We start from the raw sequence: 17356 nt of genomic DNA on the forward strand, positions 1-17356 counted from the left end.
TTTAGGCAATGGTTACAAGGAGAGTCTATTTCCTTACTGTAGAAAGTACATACAGAAGCAAACTGTCATCTGTTCGTCTTTGCGCATGTAGCAGGGTGTTTACACCTCAAGATCTTGAAAGATCCTGAAAGACCACAGCAGCTGCCAAGATCTTGGCTTGATTTTGTAGTATATGTAGACGGTAGAAGGTAGTTTTAGTTTGTATTCTTGTACTGATTTATTTCTAGTTTGTTTTTGTGATTTAGCTCACTTGGTCGACACAAGTTGTTCCGCAATTTCTTGCCACGTAGAACCCCAAGATCTTTGTCAACTTTACTGAATTGACACATATATATTACAGCTAGATACTACTAGTAAAGTTGTAGCGTTAATTATTAATATCAAGTATCCTACTTTTTAAAACAATAACGGTCTGTAGAAGTTTGCATGAAAAGTTGTTTCTTGTATACACACATTTTCAGAAGTGGTGATTAGATATGTGCATATTAATACTTAATTAAATTAATTAAACAATATATACCAGCAACAGAAATATTATTGAAAATATGTAGTACCTCTATTTATATGTATGTATATATATATATATATATATATATATATATATATATATATATATATATATATATATATATGTTGATATAAATTATTGTTTGTAAAGACTTTGAATTTATTGGCATTTTGCAACCAATTGCAACTAATTATATTAGATAAAGAGATAAATATAAATAATTGAAAATATTTCAAAAGATTAACACGATTAGTGAGATCAGTAAAGTTTGCATGTGCAGTTTACTTCAGGAATTGAATGGTCGGAGAAGTAGTGATCAGATATCCTACATGGAGAGAAATCTCTGAAAGGGGGTCCCGACGAGAGTAGTAACATTCATGCGCGCGTTAGGTGTTTTCTGTAGGGTGTGGCCCCATAAAGCAATAGGAGCCACCCGGAACAAATCCGCGGCGCACCCTACGTCGGAACAAATCCGCTGCTACACCGGATCCAGGAATTTTTGAAAGAGGGGATTCACCGTTAGCAGTTATTTATAGCATTAATAATTTTCTCTTTTCTAATAAAATTATATAAAATTATTGAACCACGCCTATTGGAAAAGAGGGAGTTGAACCCCTGAACCCTCTCTGGATTCGACCCTGGGTTCAATCGAACAGTCGATTTGCTTCCGACGGTCAGAAATGAGATGCGCATGAGTTTGCATATTCAAGTATGCCATTGTTTGCGGTATACGGTATCTACACGCGCGTTAACAGTCTATATGCTAATAATGTTGATTAAAATTAAATAAAAGCTGTTATTAACAGGTTCCCGGATGTATATGTATTATTACATGTATTTTAATTAAATGAGCTAACGCTAGAAATCTATAAATAAAAGTGTTCGATGCACAGCTTCAATTCTAGCTCGCTTGAAGAGAGACCACGCATGCAGACAACCAGCAATTTTGAATCAGCGCTACACGGGTCTGGAAGGCCGAGGCTAATACAAAGTGAACAGACGTTGACAAAACAAATACAAATTACCTAATCACGTGTATGATATACCTAGAAATCATTCAGTAGTAATACAGATATAATATTATGTATATTTTTGCATGGAAACCATGCAGTTGTTGAGTACACTAGTCACAGTCTGGATGCATGTCAGTAGCGATGTCCGCGATCTGTTTCTTTTCTTGTTCACTTTCTGCGAGTGTATCGCCTTCTAGATTCGCCGTACTACTGTCCGCATTCGGAGTCGTCTCGACTTCAAGTCGTACAGTCTGTAGATCCGGGGTACTGACGTCGGTCGTGGGAGTTTCCGCGTCTTCACAATCTCCAACTATTTTCAAACTCGTGAGCTTCACCGACTAAAAATACACACTATTATGTAATTATGATGTTTCAGTAAACACAGTGGAGACTGGAGGGTTTGGAGAGTGTGTAGCGGCAAGGCGCGCGAGGCCATGTGAGCATGCGCAGATGTGATAGAATGTCTGGAGAGCCGTACATGTACAAGCAACAAGAGACGAGGGGCCATGGCGTCCGCTTTAAGAATACTTTAGCTAGCGCTGCAGTAACGCATACTTCCTCTTCGGTGAGCGGATTATTGATTAATTAAATACCTATTTATCTAAATCTGGAAGTGTGTCTGATATTTTGTATAAAGTAGTGAAGCTAATTTGTTTGATATAGTTGTCTATTAGACCACACATGTTATGAGAAACAGTTCGTTAGAACTTCATCAATCGTGTGACGGCTTTAGTTAGCGCGCGTTATCTATCTTTGCTTGCAGCCTACTCTAGGCTCTTCCATAATTTATTCGACAGGTTTATAGTGGTACTGTAATCAATGCTTCCTTGATTCTGTCTCATTAGTAATAAATTATCAATTCCGCGCTTGTCGTCTCGCGACCTACCCTATGTCGGGGGGGGGACGATTGCTGTAAAACGCAGACTGCAGACTACGGAATGGGTACTTTGGCGGTCTCAAACGCATGTGCACATACTTATGCACATGCCATACATGTTGATGTTTCCGGCTTTGCGCGTCAACTGCGACATATTGGCAGTGAGAATTTGTAGCTCAACATCATGTTCAGTGAAACAGCACGGCTAAGCCTCTTCGAAGCTGCTTTTATCTTGATCTATGTGAGCGCGCGTACGTCGTACCTAACAATAGATCTCCGTCAATCGATCGCATGCGACAATTAGGGTAGTGCAATGCACTAGACTGTTTCTTAATCATGCATAGTCTGTTTGTAAAGTGTTTGTGGTGATATTGTGTGTGGGGAAGAGACAGTTGGAAGCGTAAACTGAAAGACTGAAGCACAAAAGAGACAACACGTCCCCGCCTTTATTTCCAGTAGACTGCTAGCCATTGTTTTCAACTCGCTCTTCCAACTGTCGCTTCCCCACACACAGTATCAACAGAAACATTTGACAAACAGACTCTGATGGAGAAACACTAGGCTATCTAGCTAGTGCGTTGGTCGTCTGGTTTCAGTAGCTCGTCGTGTTCGATCCACGTAGATCTATAGGTATACATATCTAGATATAGTCTCGCATAGATAGAAGCGGCTTCGAAGAGGCTTAAGCCTGGTTAAGCCTGGTTCATAATATTGACGCTGAAGCCGACGTTGACGCTGGAATAGAAATGAATCCTATTCCAGCGTCAGCGCAGGGCCGGCGGAGCAAGGTGGGCCATGGCCCACCCATCGTTCGAAAATAGAACTTCCACCAACAGGCGCTTGGCGAAAACGTCCGGAAAATGGTATAGGTAATTAAATATATTAGTTATTGTTCACCTCTACAAATGAGACAAACCAAACATAATTCGGAAGTTCACAGCATGAAGTGTGGGACGGGCACAACACGCCTCGCAAACTCAGTCACCTTAGCTCTACGGTTTTAGTCAAAAGTTGTCAAGTGGGCGGAGCCTAGCCAAGCAGGCCTGGCCCACCCAACATCTGGAGGGCTCCGCCGGCCCTGCAGCGTCAGCGTCAACATCAAATGATGCCGCCTGCGTCAAGGTGGTGTCTTTGATGTTGACGCTCAGCTGAGCGTGAACCAGCCTTTAGCCGTGCTGTTTCACTAAGCATGCCACAAACTCTCACTGCCAACCTGTTGATGCAGTTGAAGCGCAAGGCCGAAAACATCAACACATGAAGGTATGTGCATAAGTATGTGCGCCTGCGTTTGAGACCGCCAAAGTTCCCATTCCGTAGTCTGCTGTCTGCAGTCTGCGTTATACAGCAACCTTATGTCGGGTGCCTAAAGCTGGATTTACAATATGGGAACACTTGAGCGTCGCGTCGCGTGCGTTCAGTCACGTTGTCTTGCGTGGGAGTGGCACGTATCGCGTCACACGCGTCGTACCATTCACAATACGATTTCAGCGCGCCGTAGACGTCGCTGCCTGAATTATTGAACTGACCACTCGCGCTTCGATTTTCTACTAGCAGAACTCTGCCGGAACCCCCAGCTTGCTCAAAATCAATTTCTAGGCGTTCTCCCATGCACGCAGGTCTTTGTACGTCTTGCAGTTGATCATCCACAAGCAAGGACAGCTCCCTACACAATCTGTAGACCGCTCAACGTCGAGTACAGCGCCCAAATCAATAACCATTGCCCACGGAAGCCACACGTGCATTTATAGTTGGCTGTGATTGGTCGAAATCAAGGTGCTACTTCCGACGCGACGTGTACAGCTTCCGATTCGACGCTCAAATAGAACTTGGTTCTATTTGGACGCGTCGCGTCGCATAGACCATTTACAATTTGAATTTGTACTACGCGACGTGACGCGACGCTCAAGCGTTTGCATATTGTAAATCCAGCTTAACGCGCGCCTTTGTCTTGACAATATGTCGGGAGCGTAACGCACGCCTTTGTCTTTAACACACACACACACACACACACACACACACACACACACACACACACACACACACACACACACACACACACACACACACACGCGCGCGCACACACAGACACACAGACACAGACACACACACAGACACACACACAGACACACACACAGACACAGACACAGACACACACACACACACAGACACACACACACACACACACACACACACACACACACACACACACACACACACACACACACCGATCCGCCACTGAAAAAAACAGAATTTCTGCCTTACGTTTACATCGGACGAGACTTTTTTCTGTTTCGGATAACACTTTGGTCTTCGTACTCTCCACACTATACGCTTAGCTACAGCGACGACAACGGCCAACGCAACGGTGGAGGCTAGAATAACGAACACTCCCTGCAAATCGACAATCGTCAGTTGCTTGACGTCGGTCTCATCCATCGACGCTCGGTACGAGTCGCACTCGCCCGCTCCCAGCCACTTGTCCGTCAGCTCGTCAAAATACCCGGACTCCCTCAGTTTCAGAATCGCCAGCGAAAAGTTTTCCGCGTACGGCATCCCTTTGGGCATTGCCAGAGCGTAGGCGTGCATGCTAAATCTCTTTCCGATCACCTGACTTTTGCACGGGCGATTGGAGGCGATGTACTCGAGAATCGGTTCATCCCAGATAAAAATGAACTCTCCCTTCGTTCGTTCGTGCACTCGCTCGATTGCCTCCTCGGCGGTTTCTACCAACGTGTGGTCGGTTGTGCTAATAAAATTGTACAGACGTCTGTGCACCGGAAGTGTGGAAGTTTCTAAGAAGTCGACTATCGATGTGTCTCTCACTGTCCCGTATACTATTTCTGTCTGCGCTGCGAGGTCGTGAATCGAGTTGATATGCGTGGTGAAACTTTTTGACGTGAGGAAGGCGGCCAGGTTGGCCGTGTAGGTGGCGACGATGACGAGGCAGAAGAAGAACCAACCGGCGACGAGGACGCTGCCCGAGAGGGAGGGGATCGTTTCCGGGCCCTGCTGCATGGCTGAAGTGTAGAATATCCAAAGCGAATTGGTGACTTCCTTAATGTGGAATAAAAGAATTTGATTTGTTTGTAATTTATGTAAATACTAATTTACATATTTTGTGTATTTTATGAACGCAACTTGCGTAACTAAGTCAAATTAAAATTATAATATATTTATAGTAAATATTAACTGTTAATATATATTTCATTATTCTATTAATTAAGAGTGGTTTGTGTTTATGCCAAATATTGTATAGCAATTCATATAAAAATTAATTTTATAAATTTTAAGTTACATTATTAAATGCAATGTATTTAACTCAAATTTAAATTTTTAAAAATATAGAGTAATTTATCTAAACTATTAATTTTTATATATTTTGTATATATATTGAAAATGATTTGTCAAATTTTTATTTATATTATTTGTAGCAAATATTAATTTACATATTTAATTTATTCTATTAAATGGAATATACTTAATTCAAATACATGTATTATATATGTTAGTCTGTGTGTGCTCCATGTTGCAAATGATTCCACTACCAATGGGTAAACGACAGCTCCATATATATTTTACTTATTTTAGTAAATGCAATGTGTTAATTCAAATTTACATTTTATATATTTTGATAGTAATTTACATAAATTTTATGTAAATTACTATTAAATATATTAAAATATTGATTGTTATAAATTGTATTTAGTTTGATTTCTATTTAATCTAAATTTAAATTTAATATATTTATGATAATTTATACAAAATCTTAATTTTATACGTTTAGTTTATGTATTGTATTTAATTCAAAATTACTGTTATGTGGTTTACCTTAGACATCGATTGGCCCCAACGGGTCGACTCCATATCATCTGTGTTCTCGTTCTTTATCTGTGGACTCCATCTTTTCGTCAAGAGAAAGGAAATGCAGACGAAGACGGTGACACCGACGATCATAGCTCTCGTAGAAACGTCGAACGGTTCGAGAAACGACCACATTTTCGACTTGTCGGGTTCGTTCTTGTATGCAAGCAAGCTCTTGCCGACGTCGATATAAGGCTCTGTGAAATGAATATACTTTGCGCGACTTTGTCTAATTTCTATAGCCGCCGCTATGAGGTCAACTTCCTGTGTAATAAATAAATACAATGAATAATTTAATAAACGATTGTGAAAGTAAGTACATGTGTATGTACTTAGTTAATTAATTAATTAAGTTAATTAAGGTAACATGATCAGGTGGGACTTTCGGCTTTGATACTTTCGGAAATTTTCTATCTAAATTGTGTGTGTGTGTGTGTGTGTGTGTGTGTGTGTGTGTGTGTGTGTGTGTGTGTGTGTGTGTGTGTGTGTGTGTGTGTGTGTGTGTGTGTGTGTGTGTGTGTGTAATATATCATTATATAATACAGATAACACAGATAACACATATCCGGCCTAAGGACGGAAGCACAAAGAATCATATATATATATATATACATACATACATGCATACGTACATATATATATATATATATATATATATATATATATATATATATATATATATATATATATATATATATATATATATTACATACATACATACATACATATATATTAGTATAATGTTTATGTTGAAAAACTATAAATTTGCAAATTAAATTAAAGCTAAAGTATTGTAAATTAAAATTTACATTGAATTTTTGTTGCTATATTCTTACTTCCAGCTTTAGTGCTTTCAAAAATTTACTGATATAATTTTAAATCGTAAGAATATGATATTTATAATAAAAATTTAAATGCATTGAAACTGTAAAATATTATGGTATTAGATTTTGTTACTACACATACGTATAATATAGTAGCGTAATAAAATGAAATTATTTTTGTAAATAATTAGAAAGTATTTTTACGATTTCCATTGACTTGAAATAACTATCAACGACGACATTCAGCTTTGGTGCTTTTTAAATTTTTATATAAACCTGCTTTAATATTAATATAATTTTATTTTGAAAAATATGACATTTAAATTTAAATTTAAAAAATTTTAATTATTAGAAAATATTTTGTAACTATTAGAAAATATTTTGTAACTATTTGCAACGGACTTGAAATAACTATACAGCTAGAAGTTTGCCATTGCACCAGTGACACAGTGAAAAGTAAATATTTAATTAATTAAATCATTTGTCTTAACTGCAACTATAAAAAAAAGTGGAAAACAGTGCATACATACCATAGCTACACGTGACCCTCTTATAATTAGTTGTCTGATTTTTACACTTTTGGTCACTTACACATCTCATTACTTGGCCGACCATTCCGTTTCCTTCACCCGACTTGTTCACCAACCCATACTTTTTATCTGGAGGCACGGACATGGTGTAGGTAAACTGCATCTCTTTGGCAATCCAATTCATCATGTCGACTACGATTCCAACAAAATCGCTATTGTGAGCCTCATCCGGGTAAGTGTTGTTTGGATCGTATATGACAAATGGCGGTTCCTAATTTATATAAATATTACTTTGTTATTTGTTAATATATTAATTAATTAATTACTATCATGGTTGTAGCTCTAAATACGCCGTTTGCTGGAGTACATTGCTTTGCCGCTGATCGATAACGACGATTGAGTTTTCTGCTGCTCTCGACACTCACAGGCGACATTTCACGCATCCAACCGGTAGTGACGTCATAAACTCCAACCTTATAGAATAATTATGGATGAAGACTGAATGCGTAGAGACACGTTTGTTAGACACTAACTGTAGTGGTGCGAAAGGGACTGATGTCCAAGATATTGTAGATGAAAGGGAACGTTCTCTCTGAGTAAATATCGAATTCGATTGGCCCACCAATGCCACGCAGATTGTGCTAAACAAACAACCAAATTCTTACATCAAAATTTTATTTATTTTTATTTCTATTTATAATTAATTTTTCATTTTATAATTATATAGAGAAATTGCCTTGTTGACTGTATGACGCAAAGACTCTGGTGTAGTGAGATTGCGCTTGTTCTTGTTTTCTAGGATGTGAAAGAGAGCCAGTAGTGAGTCATGGAAGTCAAGCACTTGCAGCTAAACGTGATCAGGTAAATCTGTTGTGCACACAGTTAGAAATCAATTTTTCGTTACTTGTTGCTGGAAATTAGTAGGCAGAGGTTGGGACAACTGGAGTGATGGTACCGTGTGAAGAAGTTGGGTAACATCTGGAGTGTTAGGGATAGCTTTCTGGAACCCGTATGTTGTGCGAGAAACAATAGAAGAAGCAGCTCGAGTCTAAGGTAATAAACGGTAATAAGTTAAGTACACTTGCACGCACACACTCACACATGCACGCACGCACACACTCACACAGACACGCACGCACACACACACACACCACACACACACACCACACACACACACACACACACACACACACACACACACACACACACACACACAACACGCACGCACACACACAGGCACTCACGCACGCACGCAGGCACTCACGCGCACGCGCACACACACTCACGCACACACTCACGCACGCACACACATACAGGCACTCACGCACGCACACAGGCACTCGCGCGCGCGCACACACACACACACACACACACACACACACACACACACAAACACACACGCACGCACACACTCACGCACGAGCGCGCGCACACACACGCACGCGCTCACACACACACAGGCACTCACGCACGCACACACACACACACACACACACACACCACCTGGTCCGATAAATATCCAGTCATAAGCCACGGTCGCCGCAAGTCTCCATTTTCTCTTTCATCCCGCATACGAAACAACTACAACAACAACAACAACGACAAACATCACCTACACCATCGAACCACTCCCTCTCGTGCGTCACCACCTTCTTCGCCACTCGATAACACGCGAGAGTGTGACAATGAACCAGCACGAAATCTCCACCACTCTCGACAATCCCAGCATAAACAATCTCGACATCCGTCTCCTTCTTCACGAAAACAAACTCGGAAATACGAAACGGCGAATTCAAATGCATAAGTCGATCGACAAACGAAGTATCTGTTGATAAACAAACCGGAGGGCGTGGCCAATACACCATTTTTTTAGTTTCTGTGTTACATTCCTTAGTTTTAGTGTTACATTTCTTACCTTCGTTGGAATCTCCAACATACACTGTCGACGTCCAGTTGCGACTTCTGGCGACGGCCGCAACGACAGCTGCATCCAGGCCGTCACCTGAAGCGAAACTCAAGTGGGAGTGTGAATGTGAACACTGAAAGTTCATCTTCCGTTCACACGGGGTAGACACGATCGGTATGCGATCGTGAGCAGCATGAGACGGCAGACACAGTCGCGTCAAGTGTACGACCGGGTGTCGACCGACGACACGACAAGCGTCATCTAGAGAACACACAAACGGCGTGCATCGAATTTCTCTCTCTCTGCATGTATGTTAAGGGTGCGTCGTCGAGATGTCTCGCCAAACGTTCTAACAACTCGGCTGGTCAACTCGATCGGTCGTGTGTATCATGCAGCACCTCTTGTCTGCGCGTTGACCACTTTCAATCTCCGCCGTTCTGTCGAGTCGTTTCGCTTTCCGCTGCCGTCGACGTTGTCGCTCACGATTTCGAGCGCCTCGGCCGAGTGAGCGTTATCCACGAGTATGTCTGTACAACACAATCGCATGCATGTTACTCACATCGCGACAGACTCTAGTAGATTTGGCATTCACGTACAGGCGAGTGTATTGGCTCGACCATGTTTCCCATCGCCACGTGCATAGTCGCCGCTCAGCAGTTGGAAAGTTAGAAATACGGCAAACAGGTGCATATACGAGATTGAGATTACGCCGAGTTTTTTACACTTGGGAGGATAGCAGTAACTTAGTGAGAGACGAAACATCAACCCGCGCGTGTTAACGTAGCCTCGGTATTCCAGACTACTTTGTGCACGTGATGGGAGGGGAGAGTGGGAGGAGAGAGTGGGAGGAGAGACTGTCAGCAAAAGTTAGACAAAATAGTCGGATCATCCGCTGCAATGACTCTATCGTTCAGTAACGTCTGCATGACAAGCATTCGATGAGTTATCATGTCGTCAGGAGCAAAACATGTAGCGCGTCGCGTTTAGGTTATCTGCACCCCACTGTGCTATTACAATCGTCTTGTTAATCGCTTAGAGGTAATTACAAAGTACTCATTGACGTCATCAGTTATCTACAGCGCTGATTGGCCGTTTTTGGAGCGGTGGTTTTGGTTGGAGCGGATGTCTCTGAACTTGAGCAGTCGAGCCTCTTCCGAAGTCACTTACAGCTTCTTTCTCCCCTCCCATCACGTGCATAAAGCAGTCTGGAATACCGAGGCTAGTGTCGCGGCTTATTGTTTATATCAATGCAATAACGTTGTTGGAGTTATAGAGAGATCGTGGGCTTTTTGCAGTCTCAGGCAAGGCTGTTGCTTCGTGTTCGATTTTATTCCAAAAGCAACGAATCTGATAGGCTCTAGGACTCTCGAACGTCTAGCTAGCTAACCTTTAGTGATAGGTGCATGAAGTACTAGGCAGGGATGCCACCTGTTTTCGTTAGCTGTTATGGTTATGGTTCGGTAAACCATGCAGTTATGGCAGACACGTGTGCATGGCCACTGGACCAACTATAGCATGACGGACCCAAACAATTACTAGAAACGCAGCAACGTATAGACTCGACCAAGTCTCACTCCGCCCTTCTCATTTCCCGGATTGAGACAAAGTAGAGAATTACTCTACGTATGCATGCAGGGACGCATGTAAGGTAGAGACGCACTTCCACGTTTACCGATGACTGTACAGATTAGATCAACATTCAAGACTATTTCCGCCGAAATGGCGCGTTTTAAATTTCGTGGCCTCGGAAGCACTAACGGACGCGCGCAGGTCAGCTGCATGCTAGCGTGCGTTACGTGACCGAACAAACAGCAAGTTGCATGGCGTGATGTAGAGCAATGATTTGATGAGTCACAACTGTACAGTATGACAAAATCAAGATAGCAATTAATTTTTTCTATTGTTAAACATGAATCCAGAAGATCAAGTGCTTGCAGAATCGTTAGGATATGTTTCTTCCATAGATAAACTTTCTATTTAATTAACTCTGCGTTCTAGTGCATATATACAGTCACGCGCATGCGCATGATTTGACAAACTCTTGAGTTTCTAGTCTGCTCAGCAGCAATCCTACAGCAAGGTTATACTGGTGCAAATGTGTGCATGATCGATAATAGCAGGTACGTCCCGCTTCACTAGGGTGTCTCGTCGCAGTTATTATTTAATCAACTATTTCATACCTCTCACCACGTGTTTAGGACTCTAGTCAGAATTGCTTATAATCACTTTGTCAATTAATTAAGTCTTAACGTCTTGTCTTCGACTTCGGGTGATATACGTAGACGGTCACACCTTAACATTAAAGTTAATTCACTAAAAAGTCATAAGACTAGATACACTGTACATATATGCTAGTCTGTTTCACAAGCCCTCATAACGCGCGCAGGTTTGAGGCTAGAGTGGGACGGAGCAGGCTAAAGGCTAGAGTGAGTCGGAAATCTTAACCCGCGCAGGCTAGAGGCTAGAGTAGGCCGGAGCTTTTAACGCGCGCAGTCTAGAAACTAGAGTTGGGTGGGAGCTCTTAACGCGCACAGGCTAGAGGCTAGAGTGGGTCGGAGCGCGCACGATCTAGAGGCAAGAGTGGGGCGGAGATCTTAACGCGCGCAGGCTGGAGGCTAGACTGGGACAGAACGCTTAACGCGCACAGGATAGAGGCTAGAGTGGGCCTCTGCGTAGCCTCGCCCTAGACAGTGTGGATTGCAGCCCCGGATGCACCGCCATCACCACTATGTCTGGTTCGGTATCGCCCCTTGCAGTCAGCTCTAGGACATGATTAGTGTTAGTTACAAGTGTACTTTGTCGGCTTAGTAGATTACAGGAAACGATTGTGCAGACAGCAGTCCAATGCATTGCAGTAGAGGCATATGACGCATTGCAGCTTCAACTGGGAATCTTTGTACGCGTTCAAAGGCGTAAGATGCACTGCAAGTGCCATTTCCGATCTACTATTTTACCACTACGCTCCCTAGCGTAGCTACAATCTCTTACCAACGCTCGACAGCGGCCTAAAATCGCAATGTCGACAACTACAGACGCTAGAACAATGGCAAAGTCTAATCGAAAGCTCATTTCCTAGCTAATATCAGTTTAGTATGACACACGCTGAAGAATTTGATCACATACGTACTTACTCCCGCCCAGAAAAGCGGTACCGAACCAGACGTAGTGGTGATGTCAGCGCATCCGGGGCTGCAATCCACACTACGTCTGAGCGAGGCTAGTCGCTGCGCCCCACTCTCGCCTCTATCCTGCACGCGTTAAGAGGGCTTGTGAAATAGGTAGCCTCGCGCAGCCAGACCTCTCCCCCGCGTCATACTTCCGGGCGAAATCTGGTCTGGTGAACAGCCTTTGATGTCGCTGTGTGCCGCGTAGCCAGAAATCGGCTATCTACTAAAAGACCAGATTGGTAAGCAAGCGGTGCAATCCTATCTCAATTAGGTTCTCTTGTTTCCTAGAACAACTCGAAGACTGCAGCTAGAGTCGTGGCTGTTTGTGAAATCTGCGTGTCTACAGCAACAATTACTCGCGGCCGCGGAAACGTTGACGTAGGCAGGCTCGACGTCGTATGTCTAACGTTGTGCGCTCGTGTCACAACGGAGACTGAATGCGAACGCACTGAATGGATGCGAACGTACTCGATGCTGTTTGCTGTTTTGACGTCTAAAGCGACTGCGGACAGTCCAGAGTAAGCGATATAGGTACTGGAATTGAAGGGCTTGGAGTTGACGCTTTACATCGAGTACCTTCGCATTCTGATTTCAGTCTTCGTTGTGACACAAGCGCACAGCGCTACGTACGACGTCGATCATGACAGATTGCCAGCCTGTCGACGTCAACGTTCCCGCTGCCGTTGCTGTAGACATGCAGATTTTACAAACAGCAACGACTCTAGCTGTAGCAGTCTTCGAGTTGTTCTCTACGAAACAAGAGAAGAGATAGGATTGCACTGCGTGCAGACGAGTCTGGTCTTTAGTGAAGCGTATATAAAGCAAATCCGGTCTTTAGATAGCCGATTTCTGGCACAGCGAAATCAAAGGCTGTTTACCAGACCCAATGTCGCCCGGATGTATGACGCGGCGGAAAGGGGTCTGGGTACGCGAGACTACCAAAGAGGCTTCATACATGCATACATGCATGCACGTCATATTTTGTTTCGCCTCACCTCTTCCGCTGTGTCGGTTTGTCTCTCTAATTCCATTTAGCTATCCGTCGTCTGCTCTAGCGGCGTGCCATGCACCCGACGCTCGACGAAAGCGACGACAATCGCCGCTCCAAACGTAATACACAGAATCGTGAACACACCCTGCATGTCGTTGATACTGACCGTTCTCTCCTCGTCGCTCTCGGACCCACTGCCACACTTCGAGCTCTTCGAGATCCACTTGTCGATCCACTCCTCGATCATTCCCCTCTCTCTCAATCGCAATATCGCCAGCGAAATGTTCGTCCCGTACGGCGTGTCTTTGGGAAACGCCAGAGCGTAGTGCTGGTTGTTGAACGGCCTTCCGACGACTTTGGTGTTGCACCCGTCGGTGCTCGACGCGAACTCGAGAATTTCCGTGTCCCAGATGAACACATACGGATCGCTTTCATCTTTGACTTCATCTAGTCCGTGCGTAAGGTTGTCGACATTCGACAAACCTCTGTATATGCGATTATACTTCTCGACTTGCGAATATTTGAAAAAGTCGACGACCGATGAATCCGCTACTGTCCCGTATTTGATCTTTGTCTGTCCGACGAGGTCGTCGACGGACGTCACGTGATTTTTTGCAGCACTCTTGATTGTGAGATACGCTGCTAGATTGGCGGTGTACGTCGCCACGATTACCAAAGTGAAGAAATACCACGCGGCCATGATGAGTCTTCCCGATATCGCAGAGGGACCGACATCCGGGGTTAACTGCATGGCCGTCGCGTAGAAATACCAGAGCGCGTTACCCCACCTACTCGGTAACGAATTGTCGCCGCCCTCGTGACCGAGCAGTTCTATTTCGTCTTTGGACAGCGAGATCCTTTTAATTACGATCCACGTTACAGCGGTGGTGAATAAGCTGAGGACGAGAACGGCTATCGTGTAAGGATCGAACGGATCCAAGAACGCCAGCAGTCTCGAGCTTTTCACGTTGGAGACGAGAAGAGTCTTGCCTGCCTCGAAATAGGGATGCGTAAAGTAGACGTGCTTCGAGCGTTGTTCGGTAACCGACATTGCTGCGGCTGTCATGTCTACAGTCTGCACCAAAACGGCCGGGGTTAGAAATACGAGTATGTTTGATACATCGAGTAGATCATGCTCGTGTAGTATGTACCTGTTGCGCTAAAAATCAACAGGCAATATCTAGATGCCCGGTCTATTGGTGGCAGCCAGGAATGTACTGCATGCGGTTACACACACACGTACACCACGCACACACACGCACACACACACACACACACACACACACACACACACACACACACACACACACACACACACACATACACACGGGTTAGGATTTGAGTTAGGGTTGTGGTAGGATTAAGTTCAATTTTGGACAACTCAGTTCGTTTACTGCTGCCACAAATTGATCACACACCCCACACACCCCACACACCCCACACACCCCACACACCCCATCGTCTGTGGCTCTGGTCCAAACCTACATTTAGAAACTGCTTTCAGTTGGCGTAGCGTGGCATCGGCTAGAGTGGGTTACTTAATATAGCCAGTATTGTGGGCTTGTCGTTTACTCCTATGCATGGCTCCTCGAAACAATTTTGTGAAATTTGTTAAAGTATTATAATTGGTATACGTTGACCTGCAAACGATGATAGAAGGGCAGCAGCCGTATCACGCATTTTGGAATGTTGACTCAGAGGTATGTGTGTGTGTGCCTGCGTGCGTGCGTGTGTGTGTGTGTGTGTGTGTGTGTGTGTATGTTTGTGTGCATGTATTTATGTTACATCATGTGTATGTACCTGTGTACAATCTATGTATGTATGTATGAATGTACAGTATGCATGTATGTATATATGTACGTATGTATGTATGTATGTACGTATGTATGTATGTATGTATGTATGTATGTGGCTTAATTGGTTAGAGTGTGCAGTTGGAGATTGGCCACATCCGGGACCTTTGGGTCAGAGTTCAAGTGCGGGAGGGCCATATACATAAGTTCCCTTGGGCAAGGAACTAACATACAATTGCCTCTCTCTCAGTTCTGTCCAAGCAGCAAAGTGTCAGTTCTGTCCAAGCAGCAAAGATGAAGAGCCTTGGTGACACAGTGACTGCTAGATTTAGATTGTAAAGTAGCAAGTAGCAAGTATCTAGTTTCTGCAGTAACCTGGGCCCTAAGGGCCCTTGTAACAAAAAAATGTATGTATGTATGTATGTGCAGTATGTATGTATGTACTAAGTCTGTTGCCCTCTATCACATCACTTTGGCCATCAAGATCGGCATTCCGTGTAGCAATCAGCAGAAACAGACCCAGTTTCAAGTGTACGCGGACCCATAAATGCCTGTATGGCCTTAACCAGATGTATTCAAAACATCCTGACAAATCCAGGTAATGCAACACGTATGTATATCAAATAAGAATGTAAGTTTTCTTGTATGTCCTCCTACAACTGTATTTTAATCAACTGGGCGTGTTTCTGTAATATCATGGGCGTATTTTCCGATAAAAAAGGTCTAGCCCCTGCATGTTTGAAGGTCACGCTACGCCCTTTACAATACAAGCATCTAAATTCTGGAGAAAACTTTTCCCACACGCAAACAGACTAACAATGCGTCGACTTACACAATTGAACAGTTGACCGACCATTCCATTCGCCTCTCCTGTTTCATCGTTTATTGATCCGTATTTTCCATCCCAAGGTTCCGACATGACGTACTCAAATTGTAACTCTTCAGCAAGTGTATCCATCATCTCAACAACTATGCCCGTGTAGACGCCGTTGTGAGGATCGTTCGGGTAAACTTTAGAATTCGGATCGTAGATAACGAACGGAGGTTCCTGCACATTAAAAAATAGAAAATCATAAACAGATCATACTATAAAGGTAATAAAATAGACTTCCAATAATTGTAGTGGCACGAAGTATTGGTATGCTGTTTTGTGTCTCTGTAGCAGCTTTGTAGCATTTAGATGCTCGCGCTTCCCTTCGGTGGCGACCACGTGACTTCAAGTAACCCGGTGATTCATCCAGCGGCTTCGGCTCGTGCAGCCAGTGAGTCGAGTTGACGTCGTACACTCCAATCTTTCGAACAACAGACATGGGAAACGAAAATGTTGCTTAAAAACATACTTACCGTTGTAGCTAGCGAAGGGCTAATGTCTAGTACGTGATACAGTGATGGGTGGATTCTTTCGTGAACAGAAACGTCGAAACGTAGAGGTCCGTGAATACCTTGAAGACTGGCCTAGATAGAGATACCAATATGAGTGTATTTGTCGTGGAATTGCTATAGCTTGTGCGTATAGAAGGACGACATCTAGTGGACACGAAAAGAACGTAACTATCACATTTCTTTAGAAATACCGACGGCAGCCGGTGCTCAATCAAATAGAAGAACGAAAACTGCGCATGCTCAAAGTTAATGTATCATGTGACTTTCTGGATATCTACACACACACACACACACACACACACACACACACACACACACACACACACACACACACACACACACCACCACCACCACCACCACCACCACCACCACCACCACCACATTCTTCCTACCTCATCAAGCACGCTAGCCAAAGAACGAGAACCATTACACGGACTCTCATTCTTTGCTAGATATGAAGCAGCTACAACAGAATCGTAAAAGTCGAGCACCTCCACCTGCAA

General features: G+C 43.5%; 3 protein-coding genes across 5 annotated transcripts in view; all 3 read right to left on the bottom strand.

Annotated features, from left to right (window-relative positions):
* Window positions 1-1489: 1489 nt before the first annotated feature.
* On the bottom strand, window positions 1490-10294 carry LOC134181405 (glutamate receptor 4-like). Its single transcript, XM_062648680.1, has 13 exons — window positions 10116-10294; window positions 9918-10046; window positions 9529-9780; window positions 9263-9438; window positions 9117-9194; window positions 8518-8661; window positions 8350-8460; window positions 8147-8254; window positions 7940-8086; window positions 7675-7884; window positions 6227-6523; window positions 4661-5452; window positions 1490-1859 (listed from the first exon to the last, which is right to left on the bottom strand). The coding sequence occupies exons 1-13, from the start codon at window positions 10279-10281 to the stop codon at window positions 1632-1634; spliced, it is 2838 nt and encodes a 945-aa protein (XP_062504664.1). The 5' UTR covers window positions 10282-10294; the 3' UTR covers window positions 1490-1631.
* A 1148-nt stretch (window positions 10295-11442) lies between these two features.
* LOC134181480 (uncharacterized) overlaps window positions 11443-17356 on the bottom strand; it is a 10854-nt gene continuing 4940 nt past the window's right edge. The window contains exons 7-11 of one of the 3 annotated variants that reach the window (XM_062648752.1): window positions 17246-17350; window positions 16815-16925; window positions 16579-16762; window positions 16303-16518; window positions 11443-11811 (exon numbers count right to left, since the gene is read on the bottom strand). In XM_062648752.1, coding sequence (XP_062504736.1) covers window positions 16484-16518; window positions 16579-16762; window positions 16815-16925; window positions 17246-17350 — 435 coding nt within the window. In that variant the 3' untranslated portion in view covers window positions 11443-11811; window positions 16303-16483. Of the gene's footprint in view, window positions 11812-16302; window positions 16763-16814; window positions 16998-17245; window positions 17351-17356 lie in introns of those variants that run through there. The other 2 variants (XM_062648751.1, XM_062648753.1) reach the window with 2 other exon arrangements.
* Window positions 13718-14743, bottom strand: LOC134180820 (glutamate receptor 4-like). Its single transcript, XM_062648006.1, has one exon. It carries the CDS (start codon window positions 14741-14743, stop codon window positions 13718-13720), a length of 1026 nt encoding a protein of 341 aa, XP_062503990.1.

This window comes from Corticium candelabrum, chromosome 6 (genome assembly GCF_963422355.1).
Source record: "Corticium candelabrum chromosome 6, ooCorCand1.1, whole genome shotgun sequence".
NCBI classification, from domain to species: domain Eukaryota; kingdom Metazoa; phylum Porifera; class Homoscleromorpha; order Homosclerophorida; family Plakinidae; genus Corticium; species Corticium candelabrum.